Genomic DNA, 17,405 nt, shown 5'->3' on the forward strand with positions numbered 1-17,405 from the left:
TCATAAAATCCCAGGGAAAGCGAGAGGCTGAGCTGTTCTGGAACTATGGATTCTTGTTTGGGACCAGGAACCAGGGGCAGGTTCGATGCAAAGGTCTAGAACTCACAAAAATAGTTGGTATTGTGGTTAATTTGTTGTGGTTTGTGTCTAGTGGATCAGGGAATTGGACTCATGAGGTATGGGAGAATGCAAAAACACTTTTATAACTCTGTCGGGATTGTTTTGAGGTTGAGGATGTCAACAGGCTTAGTGGTAGGAAGCTATAGATGGAGAGATCCTCAGCATTGGTGTCCTGATGTGCAAATGAATTGTTTCTGTAGAATTTTAAGGAAGTGAGCAAACTGTAAGATTAGAATTTTAGGATGTGTGGTAACCATGGAGCTGTGGGATTGTGGAGCTTGGTAGTTTGGTCTTCAATAAGTCAGAAATTCACAGAGTTGTCAAGTTGCAAACTATCGCTGTTTGAGATTAGGATACTAGGATATGGTATGGCGCACGTAGTTCAAAAGCAGGGAGCAAAGTAGCAGATTTAGCAGGGAAGAATGGATTTGAAGTGCTGCTAGATGGGCAGGGGACCAATTCAGTCCACTTCATGTAAACACATTAAAAATAATTGAAAATGTTTGTTAATGAAAACTCGTTTGTTAAAGAAAACCTTGGGATTGAAACTTTGAAATATATTTCATGCTACTTCCATTTTCGCATATTGTTGCAGCAGGCTAGATGGATATTGGGTTTCTTTTTGATCTTTTTCTTAATTTTGTGAGTCACAGTGTGATTTTGGCTAGGGAAGAATCTAGTAGGGGTCATCTCATCAAAGCACAATTTGTGTTGCAGATGATGAATTACTAAAACAATTCCATCCAGCCTCCACATTATACTTAATGGGGTAGCTTTTCTGTAAAGCTTTATAGTAGCTGTTGTACAGAAAGAAAGATGGCAGCTCGTGAATTAAAATTGAAAGATGGGGAACCCACTGCATCACTTTGGTTGTATGTCAAAATAATCTGTACATAAATACTATATTCCTGAAATAGAGTGTCTTAAATATTGTTTACAAAAATATCGTACCGTGAGGGTCGAAAAGGAGATGGCTCCATCCACACCGGAGTTAGTGGAGTGCAAGAGACATGATATTTAACCATATACGCATTAGGAATTGTCAGAATCTTACATTGCTTTCCACTTAGGGCATTTACTTGTGCAAGCATTCTGGAATCTACAAATTTCCTTTGCGAGTAAAAAGGCCATTACTACTGTTGAATATTCAATTGTGTGATACCTTCAATAAAGCTACTACCATGCTAGCAATGCATTGTGAGAGCACCCGGCTAACATACTACTATATTTCACAAAGGGTGTGATCGTATTTTGAGCTGTAAAGTAATCCAAAAATGAAAATGTTTGCTGTCAATTTACCATCAGGCTTGCGGCTTCAGCTGAAGTCTTTCCTGTTGTCTCGAAATGCTTCTTTAGAATATTAGCTGCAGCTCCTCGGGGCAGAATTGGAGTTTTCCTCGCTGCCTCCAGCTCTTCTATATTTCTTGTTACAGCAAATGCGTGTGCCCTAAGCAGACACACAGAAAGGGATTTAAAATCATTGTTTTCCACCAACTCTTTCGATTTGTAGGACTTTTCCTAAAACGTATGGCTGTCAGGAGGTTCCTTGGCACCTGAGACAGAATGGTACCCAGTCGCGGCCCGTGCAGGTAAGAGCGGTGGGGCCGGGTTGAGGGGAGGTTCCACAGATGACCAAGAGGGAAAATTAAATAAAAAAATAATTTCCCCTCGTCGTCTGTTTAACCCCTCCTCCTCCCCCCGCGGACGCCACCCCCCACCACACTTACCTGTACGGGACCGTGGCTGATGGTATCACATTACTATTGTCAGAATATCATATAACATAAATATTGTGTCATAAATATGACAAATATGTCCCCATTGGAACTGAAAATTTACACCAAGGCATGATGTTTTTGGAAGTTATGCGTATGACACAACGATAATATGTCCCCATTGGAACTGAAAATTTACACCAAGGCATAATGTTTTTGAAAGTTATGCGTATGACACAACGATATTCTGACTTACAGCACCAGGGAAACGGTTTTACAGCTCTGGGTAGTCAAAGAAAGGCATATTGGAATCGGAGAGTTACAATGTTGTTCATCTCAATTAAAATAATGTCAAAGGGAACTGTGTTCGTGTAAAGCAGCATTAGAACGGAGCAAGGGCTTCCTGTTGACATGTTGCCACCTGGTAACCAAGGACATGTATCACCCAAACTAACATTTATTCTCCTATAGCTAACCAGGATGCACCGCTGATTGTCAGTTTATATTGGTATCAAATGTAAATCCTTTGCTACCATTCTCTCAACTCTGAAAGCTGAAATGCTTATACACAAGTTCTCTTGTCACTTGCTCAGATTGTTTTTTTAAACTATTTTTATTTAAACAACGAGTCTAGGAAATCTCAGCATCCAAAATATACCTTTCCAGGGTATCAATGCTCACAGTCCTCCTCCCCTCACATCACCATCCACCATCATCTGATTTCCTTGCCTGGTATACTTGCTCAGATGTTAAAACAAACTGCCATTGTTGAGTTTCCCTCACCCTGTACTGACCAAACTGTGGAAACATGTTTTACAACCAGTCCACGTCTTTATGTCCCTTCTTGTTTTGTAGGTGAGTTGAAAAACTTAAGTCTTTACTGGATGCCCTATTTACGGATCCAGCAATGGAGAAGCAGCCAATTACACAAAAATTGCTTGTAATTTACTTTTCCTAGCAACATGATCACAACACACCATTTGATCAAACCTATGCAAACGCATAACAATCATGCATACACACCCAGGGTCATGGGCTGATGGGTATTTACAAGTAAGGGTTTGGCATGAATATTATTGTTGTGTGAGGTGAAAAAAACACTCTTTTAATCAGTAAAACAAGTCCATGTTTTGAACCAGAAGGCCAAACTGTGGAAAAGTTCCGAAGGAAACACTCCCAAAACACTGAGATGAATTTAGCATTTTCAAATTATTAGAGGGGCTGGTGGGTGTTTACCAAATTTGTTAGAAAAATCAAATGGTTTGTGCTTCAAAAGTAGTTTTATCAAACAGTGCATTTGCAGTCACTGACAGTATGTGCCAGTTAACCATATTGTATCAGAATGATTGTTTTACTTAGATAGTTAAGGACAATGTGTCTCGGACTCTTTACTGGCAAGAATTTGTCTGCCCTACATTTATTTCTTTGAGTGCCTCAAGAAATAGGGCAATGTTATAATAATGGCGTTACAATACAGTACGATTTTCACTATTATCCACAACTCATGGGTCTTTCATGTGATGGTAACTAAATGTGATCGCATTTTGTTGCCTAGATGTTTGAGGGAGACACCCAGTCACTTGCCCATCATCTGTAATAGGGCTCTGTTTTATACACATGAAAGACAATCCCCCAGCAATTTACAGTCACATTGTTAGGTATTATTGACAAGGCCAAGAAGGACCACCCTAAAACAGAAGCTGATTGCTTGCTCTGCCACTACAGCAATGTTTTGGCAATTCGACCTGTGGTCAGCGATGTTTTAAGGCATGGGCAAAGTGGGGTATGGCCTAGGGCCCCAGCCTTTCAGAGGGGTCCCTGAAGGAGCCAGTTCTGTTCTGCAGAGTTTTTTCCTGATTGCCTTGACTATTTCTTAAGCATATTGTTTTAAGTACAGTTTTCATTCAATTTATTTTTAATGTGGGTCAAGTGTGAGAATCAATTACAGACATTTTGCAGAGAAATGCTGTGTTTATGTTTCATGCAACATCCGTAAAGAAGTTTCTTTCAGATCAAAACAGGATCCAACATATGAGAAATGTCAGTAGGGTGTCACATAGATTATTTGCATTAATATTAGTGAGCTGCTGCTGTGTTGCAATAGTAGAAACACCAGTCACTACCCCTGAATATTAGATGCAAAGTCATTTAGAATTTGGCCAGAGTTCTTGTGTTCTGTCAATGACCTGACCAAAGAGGGCATACACGAGCTGAAATTGGATCATAAATCCAAAGCTGTTCCGAACTGGGGGCCCCAAAATACAGTCAGCCCAGGGCCCCCAAAATCCTTAAGATGTCCTGGTCTCCCTGCTCCAAACGTCAACACCCTGGCTAAAATAGCTACTTCTCTATGTCATTCTCTGGTCAACAAAGACACTTCACAGATCATATATCTGGCCAAATATATTTTTTAAATAGAATGGAATCAAACCCCATGGCAGTACCCACAACTCTTGTCATTCCTTTCTCAGTACTAGGCCTTGTACCTGGCAACAATGAGTTCATTCTCCTGCTGGCATGGGGTTGTCTCTATCTTGAAGTTCTTCTCTTTCATGTCAATCTTGGCAGTCAGTTTCATTGGGGCATTCGTGCGGAGCTTAGCATGGAACTCAATGCCAGCCTGGATGAGGTGGGTGTTGATTCCCATCACAGCCACCGTGTGCATGGACATGCTGAAAGAGAAACCGTGTGTTAGCAAAGCCATATTGATGAGAGTAGTAATCTGGTGGAATACCGACAACATTAAGAAAGTATCTTTACCTTGGTGCCACATCCGCATGAAGTTGAATAGTGGATTCTAGTAACTGTGCGACACTAAAATCTGAAGATGGAGTTGGAGTCACTTTCACATCAGCTGTCAAAGAAACAATATATATTTAATAAATGTGAATGCATTATTTGGGGATAAGATCTCTGTAAGAAAATTTGAGACATACTGTTGATGACCGCGTTAGCCACAGCCGTGGAGTACAAGCTAAACTCCATGGGCAAACCAACACAGGTGGGAAGAAGTTGTCGAACTTCGGCGGCCAGCACGGGTTGCGCGAATTGTCCAGCGACGCCATTCAGAAGTTTGTGTACTGCATTCTTCACAATACTATGCCTTTCTGCTGGTTCTTTCAGAGCCTAAGATGAGGTAAACAGAGTGGAGGGTTAGCAAAGAGAAAGCAAACTTTGTTGAGGAAAATCACCTACTTCATCTATTTTACCTTGATGGCACTTTGGATGACTTCCTTGTTGATGTCAAGATAGGCGATCTCCTGGCCAAATAACTTGATGTTGCCTGATATCAAGGGGACCTCCGATGGCAGTGCTTTCCAGCCCAGCAACTGTGGAAACATTGCATGTTATCAATCAAATGTATTCACATGTTCAACCTGTCAGCTGAAAAATATTTTCCGTCAACATTCGATGTTTAATTTGAAACAGATTTCCATCAATAGTTATCTGATTGAAACGGATAGGTAAATTAGTAACTAACATTTTACTTTCTACCTTTTCTGTTGTGTGAACTTCGTGGATAGGTAGGTGATAACTGAATGAAATGTCAAAGATCAAATCTTGGGAAGGGAATGGGCTTGTTACTCAGAACCCATATAATAAAGTGAATTTCTCGCCAGTTAGACTAAAGCCACTCTCTGCTGCAACATGGAGCATCATGGAGTTCCGGAGGGGGGAGGGGAAGGGGGGTTAGGAGGGGGCAAGGGGTGGGGGGGGGTTGAAGCCAGGGGTACCACAACATGTCACAAAGGTGCATAACTCAACATTTGTATTTTTCCTGCATGTATATATTGTTTTTTATAAATACACCACCACACAATTTCTTGCTGATGTGCCAGAAAGTTCTGCACTGCACTATACAGGCCTGTTTAGGAGTGCACTGGTTATTTGTGATATATGCTGTACCTCCTGTTACCCAACATATCACAATTAAGAGTTTAGTGGCAAAGGCTGCACTCTCAACATTTTCCTCAGATTAATATTGTCAAGTCAAACCTATCAATGTTTGCTGGGGGAAAACGACCTGGGACACGATAGGACATGGGGACTTTTGTGCATTTGCATGCAAACCCCCCTATAATGCATTGTTTTATTGAGTGATACTTGTAATCAGAGTGATTATTGTTCCAACAGCTAATGTCACCCATGGAATCGTTAAATAGCAATCCAAAGACAGGGCACTTGAGAACAGGCACTGTTGGGTCTCTGGCGAGATCTTCCAGTTACTTTGATATCTTAACCTCTTCTTTTGTCTTTTGACAAGTGTCAATGAACGTCATCCACAGGGGCGACCCTTAATACCATTAATTGAACTATTAATGGCATTAGTAGGTGCACATCCTAGTATTACCTCTGCAATTATTATGGTGTTGCAGTTTGGAAAATGGGATTCTAAGGAGCCTCTGAATTACTACTTAGGGCTTGAGTCTGAGTTGGCCAGCAAGACTGACTGGGGCACAAGTTTTTATAACTGAATCAACATTGCGAATCATTCCCAAATTTCAAACCAACCTGGCAAGATTTGTGCAGGTATACTGTGACATACTGAATTTTGGAGCTCAGCATGTGGGAAAAGGTGTGATATTGAAGAGGTATCCCCCATTCCAATTGAAAAGCTCAGAAAGAATGATAGTTTTATAGAGGAGAAAAAAGCCCCCTACGGGATCTACAGGGTTGGACTGGCCTATAGGGCAATCAGGCAGTGCCTGATGTGCCGGTCTCACAATCAGTCTGTGGGCTTTTTTTACAGCAGTTTATTTGGCCTGTTTTATGACCAGGTGGGCTAGGGTTTACTATTGATTCCCCTGATATGACCACATAGCTTGCCTGAGGCAAACACAAATGCCTGCAGTTTCCCAACCTTATAAAAAAAATACTCATACACTGTTTCTTTACAAGCTCAAAACAGGCCTGATTTAGAAACGTGGGCCACTTTTTTAGCTATTTGGCTGGCTCAAGGGGATCTGTACTTTCTTGGGTGTATTATTGCACCAAATACTGGACCAGTAGGAAAGACAGCCAAGCCTGAAATTGCAAGACGAAGAAAAGAGCCACGTACTTGTAAGTGGGAGATTTCAATTAAAGGTACCCACATTACTGTGAGAAACATTGTACTCAATGATCAAAAATACCGGCTACACTGGTAATCAACAATGATCCGACATTCTCTTCCTTATTTTAGAACAAGTCCAGATGGCCTTGATTGCAAAAGGATACACAGCCTGCACATGGCATTGCAGATTATCTTTCCAGACCCTTGCTAATGTGTTTACTTGATTATTAAAGTAAGTTGGCTAGTTTAAGACAACACTTAATTCTACCTAATGCATATAACCAAAGACTATTTACATGAAAGGCTGATTATCCCATATGCCTATACCCAAGCATAGACTACTCATACACACTCTTTTCAATTAAGCTTAACCTATAACAATGTATATGGTATATTCAGTGAAAACTTTGAATATATGACTTACCGTTTTTGCAATCTGTCCTATCTTTTTGTGCATGGGATATTCAGCAAATGGGATGTTTTGCTTTCTCAGCGTTTCCTCCAGACCTTCTGCTCTGACAACAATCTATGAAAACATATGAAAATATATGCAAAAATGTTTATACAGTTTCTGTTAAATAATTCATACTGAGATACAGATATGTTACGTAAGCAGACTTTATCATCAATATATTTACCAAGGCTATATTTTATAGAACAGTTTTAAAAATATGAAATGTTGGAAAGTACAAGGGTTGCTATTAGAAATGTCTCATGTTTTGATTAATATTCATGCCTATTGAAAGGATGGGACTGAAACTTATCTAACAATATTTGCATCCGTCTGGGTTGTGCAAAATTTCTCACACAAGACATGGGAAGGAGGGAGGGATAACCCTGGAGGGATCTGTTAAGATTTAGATTTGGTAGTCTGAGACCATGTAGTGTAAGACTTGATCAAGGTAGAATTGGATAGGAAAGGCTTAGAAAGAGTTGAACTAAATAAGGTAAGTTTTGGGTTGGTGAATGGTGGTGTACGTTATATCTGAATAGCGCTGTATCGTGTAATAAATGATCTGGTTGTGTAGGTTTAAGTAGTGTACAATTGCATTGGGTTTGATTAGTTACAGTGACAATCAATATATGATTATTGGGTGCATTGGGATCTTGAAAGGCTGGCATCAAGTAGATGGCCCCCCAGATGTTATGGTCTACCTTGATTGGGTAATGTGGGCTGATAACGGTAGGGATAGGTGTGGATCTGATGTGGTCTGATCAAGTTGGGTACATTCGGTTGATAATGGTAGGGATAGGTGTAAGCAGGTATGGTAGATTGGCTTTGTGTGGAATAAATAAGGGGAGGATTGTGGAGGAAAATCTGGTGATGAATGATTGTACAGAGTAGCATAGAGTGGAACTATAAAGAGAAGGCTCGATAGTGGTGAGTCTTAAACCATACAATTGGCAGCCTAGGACTGGGAATGGCAGGATTGGGCTTAGTGGAATCTGATAGGGCATACTCTAAGAAGGTTACATCAGGTAGAATAAAACATTGTAAGATATAGTAGGATTGTGTAGTGTAGGGTGGAATTGGATGGAATAGTTCAGGAAGAATACATGTTAGTTCATGGTCAGTCAGATTTGGTAAGTACAATTGGGTACAGTATATCGGGTATGGTAGGCTCATTTATGACTGAATTGGATATTGCCATGTAGGATGGTATTCTATGTAAAAGGACAGCATAGAGGTGTGTCAGATATAATACAACCAGGTCAGTTGTAATGTGATAAAATAGCACCAAGTAAGTGGGATTCTGTAAAGTTGAATTGGATAGGGTTGGATTTAGGAGGAGAGGTTTTGGAAGGCCAGAGCTAAATTGAGTATAATCTATTTAGATTGCATTGGGGATAGCTTTAGGTAGAGTTTAGGTCAGATGAGTTGAGTAAGATAAATTAGATAGCTTAAGACTGGGGAATGTATCAGCCAATAATGGATGATCATGCAGTTTAGTGTAATATTTTTTCGGAATGGGTAGAGTCAAGAATAGAGTATAATTTGAAAGATAGAATGAAGTAGAGAATTTTAGGTCAAGGTAGGATCTGGTAAGGTGGGATCCTCTGAGGTAGGTTTAGCTAGATCAGAATTTCATAAAGTAAGATTGGATATGGAGAAGAGATTACAATTGGCTATTACATGTTAAGATTGAGGATAGAATGATAGTGACTGTAATACTAGTTTAGCACAGTTCTGTAGGATTTGGGAAGTTGAAGATCAAACACAGTGGAGGTAAGCAAAGCAGAGTTACACAGTTCTACAGCCCCTTATTTTTGTAAGTCTTGTGAGTGATCAATAATTTGGTTTGTACCATACCTCAAGAAGATCGGCCTCGGCACCAGAAAAGTATCCTCTCAATTTCCCAAGCAGAAGTACGGGCAACATTGTACTTGCACTGTTGATCATGAAGGCATTAGCACCAATTCCTGCCATTAGAGGATCTGCAGGAAAACAACAACATTTCGATAAAACAAAACCTCTGATGCTTACAGAGAATATTGACTTGAAGTGTATGTCAAGTACATGCAAAGCAGGCTGTGTAACATTCAACAGATTATTTTCTGCAAATTAAAAAACTAAACTCAGCATAACACTTCACAGCCTTTTGGCTAGGGTATCAATAGACAAATACTACATACATACATACATAAAACTGTAAAATATTTTTCAAGCATCTTTAGTAACAGATTTAAAATCATAGCGACATTTCAAAAGTCAAATTCTAAGATAATTATGCAGGTTGAAAGAAGAACCAATACAATGATAAATAATGCCCCACAAAAGATCTTCTCGGGACATGCTCATGGACGCGTTTTTTCCATGGCTAGAAGATTAGTTGATAAAGCTGTAACTAGGTTGTATGGAATTACATTCTCAGTGCTACAAACATCTATAGTCTCACTGCTTGTGGGTCTACTAAAATACGGTTGTGGTTACAAGTCTATACCCAGGACCTGAATGTGCTGATGGGTAATTGCAATGGTGTGCATTTGCAAAAAGAAGAAGCTCAAATGAACATTAGGGGCTTTACTTAGACTCAATATATTTGTAAATCTGAGCCTATATAAATATGAGTTTGCGTCAAATTCAATATGTGATTGTTTGGAACGACCATGTACTACCCATAGAAGGCCAACCTGATGCAAAGTAATGCAAGGCGGCACAATGAACTGTGTTATTTTTTCTTACAAAGCCATGCAAATCAACATTTGTGCAGCTTTTTAAATACCAAATAGAATTTTGTGCCTGGGCTGCGTCAAAAAGTGACACTACCTCAATGCAAAATCTTTGTAAATCTGGACTTAACTATATTTCGGTTCCTGATTAAAATAGCAAGTTAAAACATGTTACTGATATCTGTGTGACAAGAAAATTCGACACAGATTTAGCAGACCTGACCCAGGGCCCTCAGAATCACCTACCAAGCCAAGAATGTATTTATTTGGTGAGTTATCACACCTCACACACCCCCTCCTCAAAGCTACCCCCGGGATGTAAAATAAGGTCTCAATCTTCCAAGTTCAGAAACATGTAAATCGTCTCATCTTTCCACAGTGGACTCATGCTAAAGAACCTCTTTCTCTGTGCATCCTCTCTAGGTCGTACTCCTTTAGCATTGATACCGCTCCGCCCATAGAACGATTCCCGTTCTACCATGATCTGTTGGAATTAAGTTGGTGAGATTGACCCCATGGTCATGTTCTTTGATGTGGCAAGACCCACACTTGCAATACAATAAATTATAAAATGCAGCATCTAGTCTTATTAGAAACATGAGAAAAGAAATCCGAAGCAATCTTGGCGCACTGTCTTAACAGTGCTGCTCCAAAACAAAGTCTTCTAGTTGAATAATATTTATCCTTATTAATGCTACATAGGCAAGGGGAAATGCAGAAGTAGATTATAACACTACTCCAATAGGGTAATGGTAGTACTGTGACCCACCATACATCCTTCATCTAACTTTCAAATCGTCTTAGAAGATTGATCATGGTTCTGCATCTTCCCCAGTCAAATATTTCAAGTACAAATCTAAAAACAACACCATTTTCTGAGGTGTAACAACATCCCTTACAAGGTTGAGCCTTAGATAGATGAATATTCCAAGCTCATAAATTTGGATGTGCCTGTAGAAAATGATGGGCTAATTCAATACTACATGCATGCATCACTAAATAGTCAATAATCGGTCTTGTGTAAGATCTCAGCAGCCAAGCATAGAAAGGTTGCTTCTAACACTAGAATTCAGTTTAATAATCATGGCTTGCATTTCATGTAGCGCTTCATGCCAAGCTGCTGCTGTTCATAAGCACTGCAAATATTTTTAGTATTACCCATCATAATGGTAGTAAATATACCGACCTCACAAGGTGAGAAAGCTCAGCAGACTTTACCAGTATTCAATCTTATCACCTGCAGATGATCCCTTTTCAAAAGGGCATGGGTTTAACTCACTAAACCCTCTTGCCAGCCTTGTTTTGTAGCCAGTGCTGCGCAAAAAATATCTAAGCGGTTTTAAGTGCACATAGCTGATAGGGATTATTGTGAGAAACAGTCTAATTTTATGGCTCTAGTAGTGACCGCTAATGTAGATTTAAATCAGAAAAGTTAAAAAAAATCACTAAGGGCTTTTCATGATTGCCCCTTAAAATTGGGTGCTGCCCCTAATTTGTGATTGTGCAGTGTTAACAAGTAAGCAAACACCTCTGATATGCACCTAGATTGTTCTGCAGTTTTTCAACAAATTTGTCTCAATGCTCATCTGCTTTTATTTTGTACCCACTCCCAAATATTTGCATTCTTAATGTTGGGGTTTGATTGTATCAGGTGTGCTTCAGATATGTTTAAGACACTGGGTACTGACCATATGCATTTTTGCATTTGCTCAATTACACTGTGCAGATAAATGAAAAAAGTGGTGTCTAGACTCCATAATTCATTAAGGCTGTGGATATATTGTGCAATCAGAAGACCATGATAATAGGTAATTGAAAAGCCAGGACACCCAGTCGTTGCAGAAGGACAGCAACACCTCTGCTTTAAGATGGAATGGCAACTCAAAAAATCACTTGTTAACCCATGATTTGTAATTGATGTGTGTGACAAAGCTCATCCCAGTGTTATATTTTGGCTCTATAGCCTTCCCCGGTAAATGTGGGTCTTTTTTATAACGTATCTCAATACAAAGATTCACTTCTGTTCCAGAAGGCATCACTGATCAAATGCCTATCCTCCTTGAGGCACGCAGAAGCGGTGCAATGTAGAAATTCACATCTGGAAGGAGATCCATGAGCATATTGGAGTTAGCAATGACCTCAGCCCTCCGAGATTTGCACACACTAAGATAAACAAGCAATCCATAAACCCATGAGGCCTTGGAGTAATTGCAAAACAGTGGCACTTGAAGTGCTTTATGCTTTGTTTGCCATTCAGCCTGCCGCCAGCTGCATCTAGAGACACAGCACCACTAAAAGCAGACTTCGACCAATGAGATGTGTTTCCAGTGGTTCAATTCCTGCCCCTGGGTAAGGCATTGTTATTTATCATTCACAGTGACGCCTTTTATACTTTCCTAACGGCAGGGTGGTGTCATGCTTCTTTACATTCCTTCCTCCACTGAAGGTGGCAAAAGATTACTCAGACAAAAGACGCTCCCCCCATTGTTCTTGTCCGGATCAGACAAGGCTGCCTTTCTGGCCATTGACACAATTAACCAACAAACAAACATAAACAACAAATAGCCTTGAGCGGGCTTATGGACTATAATCATTTATAAAAAAAAATGTTTTTGTTAAAAGAAACACTTGTATTTGTTGGATGTATTTTTTTGTGGTTCTTAAGATCACGGGGACAGTGTGCACTTGCTTTTATTCACAGTGATATGATTGAAATGTCTTTAGCTATTTTCTCCTTTTGAATGAACTTGAGAAAGATTATTACAATTGTTATGGTAGGCTGAGATTTACAAGAATATAGCATTAAATGACGTGTGGTATTTTACCACTTATATCCTTTATATGTGTTTTAAATGATACCTATGAGTGCCCATGATTTGTTGTGCTCTGAGATTTGCAGGCAGACACTCTAGGGGAAACCTCCCATATACCATCTTTAAAACAATGCTGAATAAACAAGTGAATCAGAACACCTTTCTCAATGATAAGGAAAAAAGTAAGAAAAAGAAGCCATACTCAGCGGTGTAATGAAACTTGAGGGAGACCCCCTGCAAAGTACATGAAGCCCCCGCTGATACCCCCAGCCCACCACCTACCGCTTTGATCCCAGACCAAGGGTACTGCTCTGAGGGCTAGCCCCCCCCTCCACACCGACTGACCCAGCGGGCCAATGTTATGCCACTGGCAATGCTTGGATGACAATCAATACATGCAAGTGTTTACAATCCCAGACCTATCTGGCTGAAAGTTATAACGCATTTTAAACTAAGGCTGTTGCAACTATGCTTTGGGTTGAGCGTATCCCAAGATTTATACAAGACTGTGCTTATTTTACAAGGAATCATAATTGGATATACTCTGCATTTGTTCCACTCTTCTAAACTAATGCAGATATTGGCATTGACTGATCTTTATTCAATTCAGTATTAGAACATGTTAACCAGCAAAGTTTCTCTATGTAGCATGATTTCCAAATAGTAACTGTTAGTTTTTATTAAAGTTATGAATACAGCTGAGCGGCTGCTAAGCAGCAAAAATTATCTAGTGACTGTTCCAGAGAATGTTGGCATCTGCTAGAATGCTAAGGTTTGCAGGTTTATCATCAACATGGTGGGTGGATTCCTTTGTTTATTGTGAACAGCTTCCTAAGCTTTTTTGATTCTTAAATATTCCTGTAGTACCTTTAAATGATTCTGTAACTCATTGGCCACCACTTCAGCCTAATAGATTTCTTTAGAATTGCTTCATTACTTATTGATGTGCTGTCAAATGTGATTAAAATGATGGATTTATTGGTATTGGGCACTTTAGTTACTATGTTTTACAGCTGGCTCCTCAGATCATAGAACTGGCTAAATCTGAGTCTTCAATCATGTGTCTCAAATGCCCTTAAAGAGGCAAGTGAATAACACTGCTTGCAAGCACAAAGAAGTACACCAATATGAGAAGAGACACATCAACTATCAGCAGCATCAAGCTAGGGTATCCCAAACATCCTGCTTTGGTGCATTGGTGGGTCAAAAACGGAAGTGGAAGTGATCTATAATGCAATCTTCTTCCAAAAGCCAAAAGTTCTTTTGTATAAGATTTCTTCATCCATCCATGGAATACTGGCTAAAGGATGAAGTTTCCCAAACCTCCTGGATCAAAGTGGCTTACTTAAAAGAGCTACTACTATAGCCATCCTCTGGTTTTTAAGAAGTATGCCTGAAGCTAAAGAACAATTGACCAGCTTTTGAAGAATTGTGGAAGGATCTCAAATGGGCTTTGGCTGATCTGCCTGAAGGAGAAGTTCCAGATTTATAAGTAGCCTTCACAGATTAAAGAAGAAGACTTACGCTTTCCAGAATCTTCGAAATTAAATCCTTAGATAAAGGGGAGTATGAAGTAGGAAAGTTGAAATTCTGTAATTTTCTGAATAAAAAAGGACATTAATAGGCTCTGCCTTTTCTGGCGAGTCAGTGAATTTTTCTCGCAGTCTAAATGGTGAATGATAATTCAGCACAAGTTTTGTTCACGGAAGAAGAAATCTTGATGGACATAAAATATCTTTTTGCTTTAATCAATACTTTTAGAGGGTAGGGCAGATTTCCAGACAACAGATGCTATGGAATACCAAGTAACACACCAGTTAGTGTGCCTGATGGCATATTTTCCCTAAAGTAGTAAGTTCACCTCAAAAACCATGGTGCACATATATGCTTTCACTTGCATATAATTTGAGGTGCTAAACGCTGCCAGTATGGTTTTTCACTTTAGTGAAAGAGTGAAGTAGGTAGGAACCTGTTGTAACTCACCCAAGGCTTCACTTAACACTGTCCCAAATTCTATCCATGTACCAGTGTATCTAACCGCTCATTCCCCTTCAGGTGCAGCTACATATCATAACAACATTAAAAAATGTGAAATTGATGTTATTCTATTAACAACACAATGAACCAAACTGATTTTGATTGCATAAGCAAATAAATAATCCTTTTAAAAAACACAACTTTTTTTTACTCACATTTGAAAGTGTCGGCGTAGAGAGCTTTGCTGTAACGATAGCTCAGGCGATCAAGTGCTGGGTTGAGCATCTTAATAGCAACATTGCAGGCTGCAGCCCTGAAAGAATGAGCATCAAAATAGTCACTACCGGAACAGATTTGCCAGCCACAGTAACAAACCTCTGATATAAGTAGCCAATTTAGAGGCCGGGCTCAGGCCCAACTTACAGTTGGTGGAGTTCTGGGGATCGGCTTTTGGACAATGACTTCATGTGTGAGTAGGTGAAACTTGCGAGCTGCAGGTTGACTTTGCTTTCCTTCACTGCAACGCTAGCAATGGTTGATATCAAGGCAAGGCTGGGCTTAGTTTCAAACAGGACCACGCAGGCAGCCATGCGGACTTCAGAACGAACCCTGCGGTCCATGAAGATTTGGAGCAGAATGTCCTGGACCTGTAGACAGAAAGAATTGTATCATCTAGAGATGGACTTTGATTATAAAGGTTTAGCTGTCTTTAGTGCCTTGGTTGTCTTTTGATGAACAAAATGGATGATTAGTAACACAAAAATTCAGACATAGTGGGTTTGATTTAAAAATATACCCATGCGTAGATGTCACATTATAAATTCAGGAGCTAGTTAGTAGTAAGTCACACCTAACAAAAAATCTTTGCCAGTCAAGAGGCTGCTTTCTCAGCAAGATTGGCTGCCATGACCCAAGCATGCCCTTGTCGCCCTGCACTGGACGAGACATCCAGGCATCTGAGGCTGGTGTGAACATTTTTGTTTGGGTTTGTTTTAATTTCCAGTCTGGCCATGTTCCCTACATTAAAAAATACACTTAATAACAGTGAGGTAGGTAGGGGAAAAGCCGCTTAGATTTGGCACTATGAATTTAAAAATAAAATATGATTTTAACAGCCAGTGGTGTAGAGCGTTCTAGGGGAAATTATAGCTAAATAGAATACACAACAATGTGGGTTTAAAAATTAAACACTTTCAGTATATATAAATGCATTCGATACTACTGCCAGTAAACATGTTTGGGCTGGGAGAAGGCAAAATGTACCTAGTCCTAGGCTGTATCCAGGGCCAGACTGGCAAAGCCGGGCACCGGGCCGTCCCCCGGTAGCCTGGATGGGGTGGGGGCCATTTTTTTGGCAGGGGTCCGGTTTTGTTTCTGGGGCCGATTTTTGGACCGGCAGCGTCAGTCAGTAATAAAAATCAGAGAAGTAAGTTTACGAGTAGCAACTCACTCTCTGCATGCATCTCTCCTTGCTCTGTGCAGGGCAAAAAAAAACACAACTCTGTATTCTCTCTGCAATCTGCATAAATAATGGCATGCGAGCACACTGTGCACCATTTAATAGGGTGGGTAGGTCACGCGGCACATCTACGCGGTCTCTTCAGGTGGCTGGTGGTGATCATGCGCATTGGGGCTCTCATGTTACCGGTAACTGGGGCCAGGTCACGGAGCATTCCAGAAGTACGCCAGAGCAGAGACTGAGATGACGACATCTGGTGAGAGAGGCACCGCTTAATTTAATTATTTCTAGGCCCCTCAGGCACTCCATAATTGAATTTTTTCTAGCCCCTGCTGACTGCCTGTCCAACTCCATGGCCCCTGCCTGCTGCCGCCCACCCGCCCGTGAGTCACTCACTGAGTCAGAGAGAGTCACACTCACAGTCACTCTAGAGCCTGTCTGTCTGTGTCCGGACTCCGGCGTACAGTCATTTGCATTTTTGCAAATTGCAAGATTCTGTGCCGGGATAAAACAAAACGTACAGGCCCCTCCCCCGGGACATGGAGGGCCATGGCCTAGACCTTTTTGTTTAATCCACGGACCGGTTCTGCGCAGGCCAGGTGCAGCGCACTTGCGCATGGCCCCTTAGTGTGTATTTATTGTGAGCAGGGCAGCCAGGCTGAGGCCTGCTGAGCCTGTTGGTGACATTGAGCAGGGTCCAGGCAGAAGAGTCATGACCCGGCGGATGCCGAGCCGGCTGCCAGAGCAAGGTGGTGGTGGGTGCCTGTGGCCTGCCTGGCTTGAGTAGTTGAGTTGAGTTGTTCAGGCCTGGTTGAGTTACACTCCTGGTCTCAGCTTGGGTGGCGGGCCGCGGGGCCTGCGGGCCTGGCCGCCCTGACTTCCGGAGCCAAGACACACACTGTTGAGTCTTCTCTGGGTACATCATGGAGTGATCTGGAATCTCTGTTGGTTACTATTAAAGAGATACAGACACTGATTACCAGTGCTACTTGAACACGCTTACACGAGGTACACCAAGGATCGAATGGGCACTGCGAGGTTTGTTGCTTACAGCAGGTGATAATTTCAATGTGTGTGAGGCATGGAAAGGCATGAAG

At 40.8% G+C, this 17,405-nt stretch overlaps 1 protein-coding gene across 1 annotated transcript in view; it reads right to left on the reverse strand.

Annotated features, from left to right (window-relative positions):
* Window positions 1-17,405, reverse strand: part of LOC147747519 (vitellogenin-A2-like) — a 69,760-nt gene that overhangs the window by 35,339 nt on the left and 17,016 nt on the right. Inside the window, exons 12-20 of the mRNA XM_086953984.1 lie at window positions 15,273-15,496; window positions 15,065-15,162; window positions 9,200-9,324; window positions 7,313-7,414; window positions 5,045-5,164; window positions 4,772-4,961; window positions 4,596-4,689; window positions 4,322-4,507; window positions 1,420-1,567 (exon numbers count right to left, since the gene is read on the reverse strand). Coding sequence (XP_086810110.1) covers window positions 1,420-1,567; window positions 4,322-4,507; window positions 4,596-4,689; window positions 4,772-4,961; window positions 5,045-5,164; window positions 7,313-7,414; window positions 9,200-9,324; window positions 15,065-15,162; window positions 15,273-15,496 — 1,287 coding nt within the window. The remainder of the gene's footprint in view (window positions 1-1,419; window positions 1,568-4,321; window positions 4,508-4,595; window positions 4,690-4,771; window positions 4,962-5,044; window positions 5,165-7,312; window positions 7,415-9,199; window positions 9,325-15,064; window positions 15,163-15,272; window positions 15,497-17,405) is intronic.

This window comes from Lissotriton vulgaris, chromosome 1_1, assembly GCF_964263255.1.
Source record: "Lissotriton vulgaris chromosome 1_1, aLisVul1.2, whole genome shotgun sequence".
Lineage (NCBI taxonomy): Eukaryota > Metazoa > Chordata > Amphibia > Caudata > Salamandridae > Lissotriton > Lissotriton vulgaris.